Consider the following 17,771-nt stretch of genomic DNA (forward strand, 5'->3'; position numbering starts at 1 on the left):
AGAGTGGTGGTGTTCCGTCCTCCCAGGCTGTTGGCATGGTGCAGGAGTTGATAGGGTCAAGGTAGTGGAATGGAGTCTTGGGGTTCTAATGAGTCTAGGATTAGTTTGAAGGATGTTTTTTTATTATTTTTGTTTTACAAAGTATCATGTATTTATATTATAGTCCAGTTGGAGGCGGTAATGCAGCATATCGGAAGCCACCCGCCGTTACACTCAGAAGAAGAAGAAGATGGTGGTGTTCGCATTATCTTGGCAAATGAGAAAATGCTCACTGACAGGGATGTAAACGAATGTGTGTAAAACATTTTAGAGAAATTAGCTTTTTGTGCGTATGAACATTTCTGGGTTATTTTGTTTCAGCTCATGAAACATGGGACTAACACTGTTACCTTTATATTTTTGTTGAATGTTTTAAGCGTTATTGGACTGTTTTGAATCGTGTATTTCGCTATTGTTGCGTGTCATGTGTATTAAAACGTTGTCGCTTGAGTCTACTTCCGGTGCATTTTTTTCGGGTCTGTTTGGACGTGTGCTACTAGCAGAAAAATGGCCTCCGACAAGCAAACTGAAGGGAAAATTGTACCTATGGACGAGAATAAAGAAAATGCAACGGAAGATGGAATAGGACTGGAGAGTATCCTTTCTAAAGCTATACAGCTGACCCGGGACCAATATTTGATTTAGCGACACCAGTATGTTTTGGTGGAGGTGGGCTTCCATAACTGACGTTAGTTGGCTAACGTAATGTCGGAAGGCTAGCGCTGTGTCATTAGAAAAGCGGTTTACAGATGTCATTAGAATATTGCTAAAATCATGTGTATTTAAGTAAATTAACATTGTCAACTTGCTACATCCATCACATAAATCCACTGCTAAAGTATAGCTACTGTGACTTTTCTAATTATTCACTGTGTATTTAGCTAGCTTTAGGTTCCTGTGTGAATGTAGTAGACTGGCCCTTAACGCATACTTGCAGTTCTCCAGATCATCAAGGATTCCCAGCAACAGCATGGCTTGCGACACGGGGATTATCAAAGATACAGGTGAGATGGAGGACTGGACTATGGCAGTGAATGGGTGTTTGACAACCACAGATCATACCTTATGGTAGGCTCATAGTTTCACACTAAAATTCACCCATGTCTTTCTCTCTGTCCTAGGGGATACTGCTCCCGGCGCTTGCGTCGTCTGCGCAAGACCCTAGGTTTCAAGTGCGGCAACAGGCACAAGTTCACTGGGAAGAAAGTGACTGTCGAGATGCTTTCTGACAACCGGTACTCTGACAACAGGTAAGAGTAGCCGATCCCATTCTTACAACAGTATTAAAGTACAACTGGATTTACAATCCAAATACTTAATGCATGATACCTGCCAGCAACCATCATTCTGTTCTAGAACTACAATCAAAATACTCATCGTACATGGAGTGCCCAGAGAGGCAACAAAATAGCGGCCCGCACAAGTTGGCCCAAGTCCCTTGAATACAACAAATCCCATTCCCCTTTTAGGTATCTACTGCTGGTACTGATGGAGGCTGAGAGGGCGTGGAGCTATGCCATGCAGCTGAAGCAGGAGGCCAACACAGAGCCCCGCAAGCGCTTCCACCTGCTGTCCCGCCTGCGGAAGGCTGCCAAACATGGAGAGAGGCTGGAGAAGCTGTGTGAGAGCCCTCGTGTGGATGCCAAGACCAAACTGGAAGCACAGGTAGGCTAATGCCCTGACCTGGAGAGTCCGTGACTTTCCCTATTGTTTCACCTTCATTTATTCCAACATGGGGTTCAAATGCTGTTGAAGTGAAGTAACAATTTAACTGAAACTAATATTTGAAGACAAATATTTATCAGTTGAGGAACCAACATTATGGCAGCTGGGTGTTTCCATGGCAGCTGGGCATGTCCTGGAGGAAAGGGCACTTCAGGGCCCTGTCTTTCTAACCCAGCCGGAAATGGCTGCTGATGACCTGTGAATTAATAATAATGATTGCAACTTGTCTGCAGGCCTACACCTCCTACCTGAGTGGCATGGTGCGCTTTGAGCTGCAGGAGTGGAAGGCTGCCACGGAGGCCTTCAACAAGTGCAAGTGAGTCTGACCCCACTCTACTACCGAAATGCCTAAAGTGTGGCCCCTTTTGATTGCTGAGCTTTTGATGGAGAGTATTACGATCATCATTTCACATGGGGCAAATGAGGCTTTAACAATGTAGGCTACATTGTTTGTTGACAGATGTCAAGTTGTCTGATGTTAACGAGCGGCACCTAAGTGTAGGCGTATGCTTAACATCCAAACGCATTCAGCATATAGCTGTATTCTTGGACCACCACCTTGCTACTTGTGAACTATAGAAAATTCCATGTAACTGTATTGTAACCTCCCTCAGGACAATCTATGAGAAGCTGGCCAGTGCCTTTACTGAGGAGCTGGCAGTGCTGTATCACCAGCGTGTGGAGGAGATCTCGCCCAACATCCGCTACTGTGCTTACAACATCGGTAGGCGACACACACAGCCCGTCGCTCACATTGACAGTGGATTGCACTTTTCGTAAGCATTCACACATGCACACCTCTCATATCGAGGAAATCACACATATCTGTGCGTTCTACAGCTTCTCTTTCCCACACCCTCGCACTGAACACGCACCCACACACAACCCGTTCCCGTTCAGTTGACTGGTAGTGAACAATCCTACTCCCTTCTGACCCCAGGTGACCAGAACGCCATGAATGAGCTGATGCAGATGAGGCTCAGTGCAGGAGGAGGAGGAGGCATGATGGCTGAGAAACTAGAGGTCAGTGTGTGTGGTCCCTCTCACTGTAAAACACATAGTAACAACTACTTTACTACTGGAAAGTATGGCCATAAATCTATGTTTTACTCTTTAGTGTAGAGAAAATCCCTTTGTTCCCTTTGTTCCATTGTCCATACTGTTATACCCCTTAGGCAATGTATCGGGTCTGTGTTCTATCTTTTTCAGTAGTAGGCTAGTGTGGATGTTGGAACAGACCTGTCTTATGTTGCATACTGTTGAATGGTTGTGGTATTGTTCCAGGCCCTGATCACACAGACGAGAGCCAAGCAGGCAGCCACCATGAGCGAGGTTGAGTGGCGAGGCCGAACGGTGCCCGTCAAGATCGACAAGGCCCGCATCTTCCTGCTGGGCCTGGGAGACAACGAGGCCGCCATCGCCCAGGTCAGTGACCCTACTAGGGGACTAGTCACGTTTTCACGGTACTGAGCCAAGCAGAACTTGACTGGGCTGGCCTGGGTTTCGCATCCTCCACAGTTGCTAGAACCGTGAAAAGAAAATGTCAGAGCCGGCACAGTACGGGTCAGGTCAGAATGATGGTGTTAAAAGCAGGGCTCGACATTAACGCTTTTTTTCCGGGACAACAAAATTCGGACAAGCAGAATATAGATTTAAGTTGTCTGACTAGACAAATAATTCACACATCAAAATATCGAACAATTACTCGGGTTAGAAGTAGGTCTTTCCCAATCTCTGCAGAGCACATCGGAGTATAATTATTGCATTGACAGGCATGAGCAGTCTTTCAATCACCTGCGATTGCAAGCTCCGCTTTTGAAATCACCCTGTGCATATTTGTTTGTTCCAGCAAACAGGGTTCGTACTGTCATCAGACGTGTACATTACCTGTGCCAGTGGGCCATTGCCCGAGAGAGACATTGCAGCAAGTAGCCTTTTAAAATGCTGATCCACAACAGACTAACCAGATGTCCAGTTTAAAACATATATTGTATAGTCTGGCTAGTTGTCTTGGTAGTTAACTATTTAGCTATTAGCATGTGTTAGTGACATGTCCCAAACCTTCCACCAGCGCCCTGGTGAATAACTTGTTACATGGCCTTGCGAGCGTTCATCAACTGCGTAGTTGTTGAGCGGCTGCGTTAATACACCAATGCTGCATACACCTGTTGCAAAAGCCGTCTCTTTGGGAGCTGAGACATAAATCTGACACTGTTGGAAAGCTGCGGTTTCCGCTCTATTCAATATTGGCCAGGTAATTCTGACATCTGTCCGAATGTGTATGAACCCTGAATAAACCAACTATCTTCTTTTGAAAGTGTTTCTTTGCTTCTTACAACATGAATATCAGTCACCTATTTTGGCCTATGGTGGTACAGGCTTTTTTTGGGGGGGGGATGGCAAGTAACTTGAGCTTTCAGACAAGTAAAGAATCTGTCCTACTTGTCCGATGGACAAGTGGCCAAAAGAAACCTGTTCATGTCAAGCTCTGAAAAGGGTTTCGCTGTTTTGCTTGGACACCTCTGCTTCGTTATGGGCAAGTGGGATGAAGCTGCAGGGCCGGTAGTTAACTTATGAGCCGCGTGAACAAAGATGCCTTGTGAACTAATGGAACTAGAGAAACTGTTGGTGAACTAGGGGGCCAGTGAACAGGGGTTTAGTGGTGCAGCCTAGTCAGTGCTCGGTTTCTCTAGCGGTATCGAGCTGTTATCAACCATTCTGTAGGGAGAGGTTATCCTCAAGGCAGGTCAGGAGTCCAACGGTGGCTATCATCACATGTAGTTCACCTTGGGTCTCAGTAGGTGGCGTTCGCTCGACTACAGCTCTGACAGGTGTGTCTTGTCATACTCTTCTTACCTTCCCTGTTGGGCTTCCTATAGGCCTACCTCTCCATCCCTGCGGCCACACCCGTCACACCCACCTGCACTAGGCTCTGGCATGCTGCCACTCGTGCTGTCAAACTGCATTCTCTGCATAGCAACCCACACACTCACATGGCTACACCCATCGGCCCTAGTCTCTATGGACAGACTAGCATCGGAGCTAAATGGTTATCAGTTTGGGAGTGGGATTATCATTTGTGTTAGATGTAGCAGAGCATTACATGTAATTGTGCTTACACTTTTGAAGTAAGGCTGAATTTGGGTCTGGTCAGAAATTCCCCTCATACCTGTCCTCAACTGGCTGTATCCAAATGTGCTTTTTCAGTTGAGGGCTAACATTTTATGCACTTCAGTCCTTAATTGATATGTCAGTCAATGATTCTGTTACGTTTATGGAAGGTACCATTTGATGTGGGGAACACAAGGGTTCAGAAACAGTTGGACCATAATACCTTTCCCCCTATGGCTGCCTCTACTTCTACACTCCCCTGTATCTACCTCAGTTGTCTAAAGTTATGGCCCATTTTTAGACAGAGCGATTGGTTACGTCTGCTATACCAATCACAACCCTCCTTTTACTTGTGTCGTTGCACATCCTGCAAATCACCAGTAGAACGTGATAATTTTGATTCCATTTTTACATTCACTCTGTTGGGTATGCTTACGAACTCTAAAAGAAGCAGAGTTCCCACTCTGGAACTCTGATATGTCTGTAGAGTATATTATGTTCAACAATTATATAGAAAATCAAAACATTTCAATATTCATGTTTATATATATTTCAATATTCATAAAAGTATGACCATTAAAATACTACTCTTATTACAGAGCAAGCCGTAAAGCTTCATTTGATGTACATTTTTGCTTTGTAGCTCACAAATGAAACTTTATGGAATCTTAAAAGGAGGCCTAGGTAAGGTCAATGTCATATGGCAATTTTAATTATTTCAGATTTTATGCATTTTATATTTCACATTTGTGTCTGTCAACAATCATTCATCCATAGGACTTCTGTGGATTACATTTAGTAAAAATCCCCCAAAATCATGTTTTTTTTTTTGTCGTCTGGGTTTCGTGTGGGATCCTTCAACCATTCCAACGGAACTGCCATTTAAGGCCATGCACAACCCCTAGGGGACATACTGAAGAGGGATGCACCATCCCTCCTTCTTTCTCTCCCTCTATGAAAAGCAGAGAAGATACCAGACTTGTTCTCCCAGTCCTGTTAGGGGCTAGGCGTTGCCAGGGTGGTGGCACGAGTGAATGTCTCAACACAATACACCCTCCCCACATGCTGCATGGGTAGGAGTGAATGTTACTTCATAGTCTGCCCAAAACCAATTTGTGTTAAAGGGCAACGCTCAAATGTTCAGCCTCATTTTCATTATCTCCAGCACAATACCGTTGTTTACATATGTGAAAATGGTGCATTTCTACGTTTTGTTGAACAATATATAATGTTAAGACGTTCTACCCAATGACATTATCAAAAGTTTCATTTGAAAAACACTGATTTTCAAACACAGATTAGTGATGTGGGGAGCAAGAAAATACCATCTCTCTGGCTAGAAACTCGTTGCAGGTTTTTAAAATGTGTATATATATATATAGGATAAAATATATATATATATATATATATATATAACTTGTGATGTCACAAGATATGTTTCCATCCAATTGGTGACAGATTTTGATGCGGATATTCCAAAATCCACAAAACTGACTTCCAAAAATCAGTGCGTGATGACGTAGTGCACACAATGTACTTTTTCTCTTAAGTTCATGTACCTAAAAAAAAAAACTTTTCAATGTGTTTCCAACGCGTTTTCAACTCGATAGTTTTGTCACAAACTGTTGCGTTAAATAGCAAATGTCCCTACTCTGGTCAGATACAGTGCGTAGGGCTGGGTGTGATCCAGATTCCCAAAGTCCTACTGTTTCTGTACCATACTGGGGTATACGGTCTTCACGCAAGTGCACACAAGGGGTGATGAATAAGGTTTTAAGTAGTTATACATTTTTTTGCACACACAGCAATTTAGGCAACCGAGATCTTGATCATGGAAAGGATTAAATGTCTCTGCTGTAACCAAGAAGCTTGATCTTGACTTCTAGCCACTAGATGTCAAGTTGGCAAACCAAATGCATAGCTGGAGCCCGTAGCTGGATATCATTTATTTGGCACGTATTCGATATGTAGTTATTATTATAAGCAGTGGCGTAGCATGCACCCTCGTACATAAAAAAAAAAACATTTAAACAATGTGGGTGCGTGCTAAGCCACTGTTTATAACGAAATCTAAGATGTGTCAAATTATATCCAGCTAAGGGCTCCAGCTATGCATTTTGTTTGCTTATTATTCTTTTTAAACCGCCAAAGCCTAACAGTGCGGGTAGGCTACTTAACATAATGCCGCTATTAAGAGCGAGGAATATCTTTTATTGTCAAACGGCAGTCAAGCATCGATCAGCATGTCACCAGAATAAGACCCTCGATATTTATTGGAAAGGAGCATCAAGATCACCGTGCACTTTCACCACCCTGTGAAGTTCATCATAAATGATTTCATCTGTAGCCTAGCCTACTAAACTGCATTGTTTCCCGGAGTTGTAGTGGGAGGACGACTCCAATATGATTATAATGTCTATTTGTGCTTTAAGGAGTTTCCACCATTTCTTGAGTAATTCATCTTACCGACACACAGATTCCACCGTGTCGAATGAACGTTGTCTTTCGGCATTTATAAAATTGTACTGTAACCATCGGTTTCCATCACAGCTGATTTTTAAAAATATTATATACATTATTTAACTCGCATTTCTGGATGGAAACGTGCTTAATGATAAGCCTTTCTTTAGGACGTTTTTATATTTTTAACCACAGATCATATAAATGTGCCGTTTTCAAGTATGTAGACACTGGTATGGTTCTTGAGATTATGAATTTGAGGTTTTAAAAAAAGGACAATTCTGCCACTTTTTAAAGTGGAACGCTCCCAAATCATTCCCCGCCATGTTTTAGCGCTTTAATGATTGCTTAAATGTTTTTGTCAACTAAAGAGAAGACCCTGGGGAATCCTCAGATTTACTTTGTCTCACAAGCATGTACACCAATTCGTCAGAGGATAAGATGCGGCAAAATAATTTAAGATTGGATGGATTTCTCAGCAGGGGAATATATAAGAAACATATTTTATTAGCAATTTTTTATTTAATATGGCCACTGCTAGGATGTTCTAACTAGGACATGAGTCATTGACGTTACTGTAATATTTCTGACTCCCTCATCTTCTGAAATGACTGACATTTTTCATAAACAATATAAATCACAACACTTGGCTGCCTCCCAAACCTACAAGTTAGCCTACTGTAACGTATAAGCCTGTTACATCTTGGTGTCATGAACAACCAGGCTTCTCTTTGACATCAGACCCGAGCTACAGTAACTCTAGGAATTTACCTTTTACAGGAATGTCTACAGCAACCTGCTCTGCTGCGTACGTTTGTCTCTCCCAGTCACAGCCTTACCCAAGAGCTACTTGAGCTTTTACGCTAATATTTACATTTGCATGATTTAATCTGATACGTACTGTAAGCAAGGCTCCATTTCAGGCAACCATTTCAAGTATGAAAACGTTTGTGAGTCAAATGCAGCCGTAGCTATTTTCATGGTATTTCAGCTGTTTTGTTTCATACTGTTTCATATTATCGCACAAAGAAATACGAATCCCATAACCGAGCATCAGTGCCCACAGGCATAGGGAAGGTCTCTCTTGCATATGCCTCGTGTCCTCTATCCTCATGTCCTTCTCAATACCCATTGGAGGAGAAGGTCAGGGGAGGTATCTATGGAATAATGAATTCATATTCTGTGTCATATTCATACTGGATCACCATTTTTCGCCCACAGGCAGCCAATGAGGAGACCAAGGAACGTCTGTACGAGACCCTACTAGCCGAGTGCAGAGACACCATCCAGGCTGTGAGAGAGGAGCTGAAGACTGAAGCGGTAAGTATGACTGACACTGAAAAAGTTACAGACATGACAGTTAGGGTTACGAACTGACCGGGGTTCACGTTGATACTTGGCTTTACGGACCTGACGTAGTGAAGTTCATAGGATTAACAGTAACGTGAGTAGTAGTGACAGTCTGGTACAGTCCTTGACCCGATCTGTTTATGGGTAAATGCTCCCTGACTGTTCAACTCTGCAGAAGCAGCGAGAGAGATCTGATGAAGCCAGTGGCAAGGTGTCCAACCTGCAGTTCCTGCACAGGTAAGAGAGGTCATTCTGTCTGTCTGACATTTGTCAGAGGATGCGAGACGCATGGTGACCCCTATCTCCTCCCCGCATCCTCAACCGTATTGGAGGAGAATGTCCGAGGTCCCTCTCCTCAGACTGTCTTCTCCGATGCATTTTGATTAGATGAGAAATGCAAGCAAATATGAATTAAGAGCCTATCTGTACATGGAATCAGTCTTTGACCTGTGTTTGTGCCCCCCCCATAGCTACCTGACCTACATCAAGCTGTGGACGGTGGTGAAGAGGAACGAGAGCATGGCCCACATGCTGCAGGCCAAGCTGAAGGAGCCGCAGACGGACGAGAACAAACGGGGCCCTCGCCCCCAGGACCTGATCCGCCTGTACGACATCATCCTCCAGGTACAAACACACACCTGGGTCGTGTTCAGTAGCCATGAAACGGAAGACACCTGAGTAAAACAGGGCGATGCTACCTGAGGTTGTCCAATAAACTGTTTTTATTTTTCTGTTAAAACGTTTTGCTGTTGTTGGCACTAATGAATACACCTCTGATAACACAACACCACGTCACATTACATTGTCATCTCTGGCACATTCCCAATGTCTGTGTCCTTGTTATCTCATAATGTTACAGTAATTGATAGTGAAACTGAATTGGTTTGATATTTTCCTGCTTCATAACCACAAAACACCCAAACCACTCTATTTACTCAGCATACCCAGGATCAAGTCCAAGAACTAGACTGAACAAAAATATAAACGCAACATGTAAAGTGTTGGTTTCATGAGCTGAAATAAAAGATCCCAGAAATGTTCCACAGGCACAAAAAGCTTATTTCTCTCAAGTTCTGAGAACAAGTTTGTTTACATCCCTGTTAGTGAGCATTTCTCCTTTGCCAAGATAATCCATTCACCCAACAGGTGTGCAGATCAAGAAGCTGATTAAACAGCATGATCATTATACAGGTGCACCTTGTTCTGGGGACAATAAAAGCCACTCTAAAATGAGCAGTTTTGTCACGTGACACAATGCCACAGATGTCTCAGGTTTTGAGGGAGCGCACAATTGGTATACTGACTGCAGGAATGTCCACCAGAACTGTTTCCAGAGATTTGAGTGTTCATTTCTCTACCATAAGCCACATCCGTCACTTTAGAAAATGTGTCAGTATGGCCAATCGGCCTCACAACCACAGACCACGTGTAACCACGCCAGCCCAGGACTTCCACATCCGACGTCTTCACCTGCGGGATCGTCTGAGGGGGTGCCCGCCATTCAACCCTAATGTTAAGCCTGTAGAAATAGGATGTTTCTTTCTGACTCATTCTATTTCTATGGTTAAGCCTCTACCAGTGAGTCAGCTTATCCTTGTTGATGTTGCCTCATGACTGTTTCTACAGAGTCTGGCTGAGCTGTCCACACTGCAGGGGCTGGAGGAAGATCACACCTTCCAGAAGGAGGTGGCCCTCAAGATGCTGGTCTACAAGGCCTACAGGTCAGCGCTCACACGACGGAGGACACACACTGCGTGCACACACACACACACACACATACTCCCACAGGTGTTTCTTCATAGCATTGATGTATAAGCTAGTAAAGAAATGGCGCAAGCTTACATACATACATGCATGCATGCACGCACGCACAGTTGCTGGCATTACCCCTGCTGTTCAAGTGTTTCTGAGCCGCCTCTGCCAGAACAGAAACATACACAGTCACTAACATCCCCCTCTCTCTCCCCCAGGTGTTTCTTCATAGCCCAGTCGTACGTGCTGGTGAAGAAGTGGAGCGAGGCTCTGGTCCTGTATGAGCGGGTCCTGAAGTACGCCAAGGAGGTCCAGTCCAAGGCTAAGAGCCTCAACAACAGCCTCAAGGTAACAGACACTGACCCCTGACCTATAACCGGTGACCCCCTGACTGTGGCCAGTATGTAAACTTACATTTTTAACATGCAGGTAACTACCAAAATAAAGGAAACGCCAACATAAAGTGTCTTTAATAATAGGGCCTTGGGCCACCACGAGTCACAATAGCTCCAATGCACCTATGCATGGCATCGATTCTGCAAGTGTCTGGATCTCTATTGGAAGGATGTGACACCGTTCTTCCATGAAATTCCATCATTTGGTGTTTTATTGATGGTGGTGGGAAAACGCTGTCTCAGGTGCCGCTCCAGAAACTCCCATACGTGTTCAACTGGGTTGAGATCTGGTGACGGCCATGACGCATGGTTTACATCGTTTTCGTGCTCATAGAACCATTCAACTACCACTAGTGCCACTTTGATGGGGCCATTGTCATCCTATGGGTGGCATAGTCATGATAGCCAAAATAATGGCCTTCCCAGTATTTTTGTACATGACCCTAAGAATAATTAACTCGGTACACCTGCTTTGAATATACTTAGTATCCCTCATTTATTCAAGTGTTTCCATTATTTTGGCAGGTACCTCTACTGTGGGACTGTCTAAAAGTGTCTTGGCCTAATGTATCTGTCTCCCTTGCCTAAAGGATCTGCCTGATGTGCAGGAGCTGATCACAGAGGTCAACGCTGAGAAATACTCGCTTCAGGCGGCGGCCATCTTGGGTGGGTACCTGACTTGCAATGGCAGCCATTTTGTTTCTATAGGGTAATAACCTTACCTGGGTTAACCAACTTTGTATTTGACTTTTCTGCTTGACTTGTCATTGTTGTGACCTGACTGGTGTGCATTTTATAAGATCTGAGGTCTCTGGTTTATTTTGCCTGTGTTATGAAGCTGAGGGTGTGTGTTTGTATTTTAGACACAGAGGATGCTCCTGAAGCACCCTCTCAGCAGAAGGTGAAAGACAACACGGTAAGAACGAACAAAGTTAGCCTCTCACATTAAAAACAAAGTCTCACAGCTAACCACCCCCGATGTGCTTAGCCCTAACTCTAACCTCTCGTGGCTCTCGTGGAAAGATTCTGCCTGTAATTACAGGGTTTTTCCTCACTGGTTATTTGAACAGATCACCATTTCGCAGGTGTTGGCGTCTTTCGAGTTTCGGGAGGGGACATTCGGTAACTTGCAAAGAGTGTGGAGCTCCTCGTTCCGCTCCTTGTTCTAGCTTTTATTGATCTCTTATCGTTGACCCAGATCTTTAATCGAGCAGCTCACCAATTAGATCTGTGTTAACTCTGACTCTTCGGTACCTCCCAAGTTCCAGCCTTGCCATTTTCTAGACTACTTTCAGATAATGGTGGAGTAAATGAAAAGTGTAGTATGTTAGTTGTGCAGTAGTGAGAGGAAGTGGTGTTGGGAATAGGAGTGTGCCTACCATGGATCATTGCCTTACGTGGGCCAGCCTGCGGGGAAAGAATACTCCCTGACCTGCCTCAGTCAATACAGGACAGAGCTGGAATGCTGCCGAGCAGACTGACACGGAAGAACGACAATGTTTGGGTGATGGGTGACCGATATCAGGAGGCCTCTGCCAGGCGTACTATATGTCATTGTGTAATGGGTTTCACGCTTAAATCTGTCATTGAAATGTCATGCTGCTGCTATCATGAGCAGTGTATGTCGACATGGCAGGTATTACGGTTGTTCACTACTGAACCTGGTGCTGGTTCATGAAAAATGACCTCTGCTTTGCATTGGAACCACAGCGTATGTTTTCTGCTAGCTGACAGACGAGCCAAACCTTATGCCGAGCCAAACCGTACAAACCTTATGGTTCTAGTCATTTACATTTACCAGTCCCTGCTCTCCCTCTAATATGTTTACCCCCCCTCCATCCATCCAGCCTCTGTGTGAACGTCTGGATAACTTCCACTTGGACCCCACCCTGGTGGGGAAGCAGCCCAACCTGGTCCAGTTCCCCCCTGACTTCCAGCCCATCCCCTGTAAGCCCCTCTTCTTTGACCTGGCTCTCAACCACGTGGCCTTCCCACCCCTCGACGACAAGGTGGAGCAGAAGGGCAAGGGTGGCCTGACCGGATACATAAAGGGCATCTTCGGCTTCGGCAGCTAAATCAAGTCCCAGGCTTCGGTGAGGCCTTCCGGTTGAAAGCAACCATTGGGCCCCCATGATATTGATAAACGGACTGAGTGGGTTTCTAAACTTTCTCCACCTGAACTGTGGAAATAATGTCTGTGTCTGGAAATGGTACCCTGTTCCCTTATGTAGTAGACAACTTGGTCAAAAGTAGTGCACTGCATAGGGTATAGAGCGCCATTTTGAAAGCTACCAGTTTGAGACTTCCATGTTCTAGAGGTTTCCAGGCCTTGTGTTTGTTCCCTTCAACAACCCCCAACACACTTTACAGAGGGAAACAAACCCAATTGACTTTTTTTTTTACTCTTAAAAGCGCCTTCATGTACTCAGTCTCGATGTCAGTATACAGGTGGGAGGGAGAGGAAGTGTTGTATCAATCACTATCAAAAAGGACAAACTGTATAAATGCAGGCACATCCGCGACCAAGCCGTGATGTCTCATAACATGTTCATTTCTGATCGTGGTCATACTGTCTAAATTCTGTCACCTCTGTATTGCCTCAACTGTCTTATGACTGTAATATCTAGATTGTGAGACAAGTTCTCAATATAGAGAATAATATATCCGCCTGTCTTGTCCTGCACGCCGTTGTGGCACCAATACATCTCTGCATGGTTGACAATTAACGACTAGACCTCAGGATTGAAATGGTCCTGTTAATTTCCGTTATACAACAATGGGGTTCAGTGGCCAATAACTTTATATTCGGTCCAGGAAAGGACTCTATAACGTGTTTATATTCTCTAATGACATGACTTTTTAAAACATTTTATGTAAGTTCTGTGTGTGACAAAAGACCGAATGACCTTTTGAGGTCAAAGGGGACTGCTTAGGATTCAGTTTGGCCTCACCCCCCGAAAGTCTAGGAGGCAGCGTTCATGAACTTCTGTCCAAAGCAACCCTAGTATGTCTAGAAATATTGTTTTAGTACACACTACTTCATTGTATCAGTTGGCTCCTATTCCAACAGGTTTTAAATGGGAGGGAGCGGCACCCTTTTTGAGTGGCTAACACCTCTTCCACTTTTCCAGTACCAAAGCCAGTTCTGTAATCAAGAGCCTTTAGCTATTCAATGGACCTCCTGTTTGCATTTGTCTATGATGACAAACCGTGTTCTACAGGTTGTCAATTTACCTTCTGTCCTCTCTTCAATCTAACTCTTTTTGTTTTCTCTTTAATTCGGGGTTATATAAGTCTTATACTTTTTTTTTTTTTTCAATTCATTTTTTTAGTTTCCCAATGTTGTCATGTATTAATAAACAGGATTTGGGTGATGATGCGTGTTGGAATGGATTCACGCATCATCACCCAAGATGCCTGAAAAATGAATTCTGTAAACATGATTTGAAACTGGAGTATTGAAAGAGAAAATTGTGAAATGGATGATGAAATGGATCGTTTTCTGGCTTCTAATTTTAAAAAACGAGACATTTGCGGCAAACATGACCAGAGTTTGTCCTTTTTTTCACTCATGCATAACTTCTCTTGAACGTTTCAAGATGTTATAACTTGTATTTTTGTCATTTTCACTCACTTTTTAGTTTGTGACTGATACCTACTTTATACTGTAGCTTAGCTTCAATTGACAACCTCAATCACAGACTTTATAAGGCTGCTGTTTTTATAATTAATACTGCACGAGGGGATGTGTTTTATGGCCGATATACCACGGCTTAAGGCTGTTTATGCGCATCGCGGAGTGCCTGGATACAATTGGATACAAGCCGTGGTATATCGGCCATAAACCACAAACCCCCGAGGTGCCTTATTGCTATAAATTGGTTACCAACTTAATTAGAGCAGTAAATGTTTTGTCATACTCGTTGTATACGGTCTGATATACCACGGCTGTCAGCCAATCAGCATTTGGGGCTTGAACCACCCAGTTTTATAGAAGTGCTTTTGTCACTCCTACAGAAGCCTATTAGTGTAGTTTCATGATCATAGGCTCTTGTGTCAGGTGTGGGTGTGTGAGCAGCATGACATGCCTGTGTTGGGTGTGTGTGTTTTTGTCCCAGGCAGGCATACAGGTGCTACATGTTAACAACTTTCAAAGCTAATCAGCCTCCTCCCACCACTTAACGATTTTTCCTTGATCCCTTATCGGTGACCAACAGCTGGACTCTGTCATCACAAGCCGGTATGTGCCTTCTACCATGCACACTTCAGACACCATGAAATGCATTCTAACCTCGTGGTATGGGTCATTTTGTGTGTTTGATACTAGCCCACGATCAGGAGTCATCATCAGTATTATGATGTACTGTTTGGTGAATCACTTTCCTTCTACTGTATACATCTATACAGGGTTATGTACGTCTATATAAAATGGCTAATCACAATCCTACTGTGCGTTAAATTAGTTCATGGCACACCCCCGTATTAGGCTACATGTATTACACCATCGCTAAATTACACACCTCTGTTTATTGTTTTCCCATGCACTCTTACTGCAAAAGTGTTGCCATAGGAACCTTGAGGTTGGCAGTTCCTCCAAGTTTCACCCATCTCTTGTGTTCCTTGTACTCCACCCAAACACCTACACGGTATGACAGTGTGACAACGGAGTTTTCCTAATGGTTATGACAAAGTCATGTGAGATGTGGTATGGCATCCATAAAAGGAAATTGACAACCCTGTCCATTGATAAAAGCAGCAATATTTTCCCCTCATGGCTATTCTTGAGGAAGGCTAATGTTGAGGGCATTACCAAAACACCTCAGGTAACACCTGAATTAGCAAAAACAGTAACGGTTATTATCAATCAATAGGCAAATAATAGCCTGGTTGAACCGAACTGAACCAGGCTATAGGCAAATCATTCCTTAATGGTCCCAGTTGCTGTTTATGACATGAGTAAAATTAATTTTATTTGGTTGTACATAAGTCGATACTTTGCAAAAATATAAACGCAATATGTAAAGTGTTGGTCCCATGTTTAATGAGTTGAAATAAAATATCCCAGAAATTTTCCATGCTGACAACCAGCTTATTTTTCTCAAATGTTGTGCACAAATTTGTTAACATCCCTGTTAGTGAGTAATTCTCCTTTGCCAAGATAATTCATCCACCTGATAGGTGTGGCATATCAAGAAGCTGATTAAACAGCTTGATCATTACGCAGGTGCACCTTGTGCTGGGGACAAAAGGCCACTCTAAAATGTGCAGTTTTGTCACACAACACAATGCCACAGATGTTTTTGAGGGAGTGTGTAATTGGCATGCTGATTGCAGGTATGTCCACCAGAGCTGTTGCTAGAGAATTTAATGTACATTTTTCTACCATAAGCCACCTCCAATGTTGTTTTTGAGAATTTGGCAGTAAGTACAACCGGCCTCACAACCGCAGACAACGAGTAACCACGCCAGCCCAGGACCTTCACATCCAGCTTCTTTACCTGCGGATTGTCTGAGACCAGCTACCCGGACAGCTGATGAAACTGAGGAGTCTTTCTGTCTGTAATAAATCCCTTTTGGGGAAAAAAAATAATTCTGATTCGCTGGGCTTGGCTTCCCAGTGGGTGGGCTTATGCCTTCCCAGGCCCACCCATGGCTGCGCCTCTGCCCAGTCATGGGAAATCCATAGATTAAGGCCTAATTAATTGACTGATTTCCTTATGAACTGTAACTCAATAAAAGCGTTGAAATTTTTGCATGTTGCATTTATATATTTTTTCAGTATAACATTTTAAAACTATTTAGATAAAATCTAAGGAAAATCAAACATTCAATAAATCAAAAGTTCAGTAAATAATAGTTAACTAAATCAAATAATCAAGGCAAACTAGGCCGATTAAACAAAAATCAAACGGCCGTCAAAAGAAATGGGGTAAATAATCTAATCTATCAACAATAAATAAAGAAACAAATCTGACTGTCCGGTATGGCATGAGTAATGGAAAAATGAATGTGGCTGGCAAACCGATATTTAATTTCAGAATTGGTTCAAATTAGGATAAGGTTAGGGTCAGAATTAAGGGTTTGGTTAAGGTTGGGAATAAGTTAAGGGTCAGAAGCTATGTTTCCATTAACTTCTCCAGTGATTTGTCAACATTTAGAAAGTTTGCATAGAAAATAGATGCGACAATTGCCTGCTAATGTACGTTTCCATCGAACTGTCTTGTGTCGATAAAAACAGCATTAATAAATTGTTGACAGCCTGTATTCCCTCTCACCTAGTATTTAGAATTACTTCAGGCGCCCCTCGTACCTTCAAAATGATTCAGCAATTATCATTTCTTCAAAAAACACACTTTCCGTCACTATTTGTCGCAATAAAGAAAAACAAATCCGCCCCTGTCAAACAGATAAAAACATTGTTGATCTTTAGAACATTTCTCCTACAGCTGCCTTTTCCATTATGTTTTTTTTTTTTTTGTAAAATTGCTATTGTCGAATAAACCTGAGTCAATGGAAACCTGCCTACTTTTGGATTTTCTCTAGTCTGGCGGTCAATGGGATGCTGGTCAGAAAAGTCCCTTTACTCTCACCCCATTCTGGGTTTATTAGAAACATTGATCACATGAGGAGGTTACTTAGTTCCGATTGCGAAGCCCCCTCAAATGTGACTGAGCATATAACAAATGTGTGCTCTCTGCCTCCACTTTACTCTGTTGCAATTGAAGTCTCCAAACCACATTCCTCTCCATCTCCCACTGTTGATAAGCTTAGCAGAAACCCTAATTACGAATGAATGTAGAGTATTTGTATGATAAAATATTTCGCAGTGGGCCTACTAGTTGAGATGTCCCTTGTCTTAGATCACTCCCAATAAGTCATTCTAGGCCTCTATCCTGTTCCTTGTTGATTGCTGGTCAACCTATTGATAAGAGCATTAAT

At 43.2% G+C, this 17,771-nt stretch overlaps 1 protein-coding gene across 1 annotated transcript; it reads left to right on the forward strand.

Annotated features, from left to right (window-relative positions):
* Positions 1–323: 323 nt before the first annotated feature.
* On the forward strand, positions 324–15,855 carry srp68 (signal recognition particle 68). The gene is made up of 16 exons (XM_024413605.2): positions 324–634; positions 977–1,043; positions 1,161–1,289; positions 1,509–1,704; positions 1,998–2,080; positions 2,379–2,488; positions 2,705–2,787; positions 3,049–3,189; positions 8,557–8,655; positions 8,861–8,922; positions 9,156–9,309; positions 10,312–10,406; positions 10,656–10,785; positions 11,423–11,498; positions 11,696–11,748; positions 12,680–15,855. The coding sequence occupies exons 1-16, from the start codon at positions 547–549 to the stop codon at positions 12,905–12,907; spliced, it is 1,794 nt and encodes a 597-aa protein (XP_024269373.1). The 5' UTR covers positions 324–546; the 3' UTR covers positions 12,908–15,855.
* Positions 15,856–17,771: the final 1,916 nt, after the last annotated feature.

This window comes from Oncorhynchus tshawytscha, linkage group LG02 (assembly GCF_018296145.1).
Source record: "Oncorhynchus tshawytscha isolate Ot180627B linkage group LG02, Otsh_v2.0, whole genome shotgun sequence".
Classification (NCBI taxonomy): Eukaryota; Metazoa; Chordata; class Actinopteri; order Salmoniformes; family Salmonidae; genus Oncorhynchus; species Oncorhynchus tshawytscha.

Excerpts from the sequence above, each read along its gene's own strand:
- srp68 (XM_024413605.2), top strand. The coding sequence starts at position 547 with ATGGCCTCCGACAAGCAAACTGAAGGGAAAATTGTACCTATGGACGAG. Across the intron at positions 1,044-1,160 it reads GGGGATTATCAAAGATACAG|GGGATACTGCTCCCGGCGCT; the intron begins GTGAGATGGAGG and ends TCTCTGTCCTAG. Across the intron at positions 8,923-9,155 it reads AACCTGCAGTTCCTGCACAG|CTACCTGACCTACATCAAGC; the intron begins GTAAGAGAGGTC and ends CCCCCCCCATAG.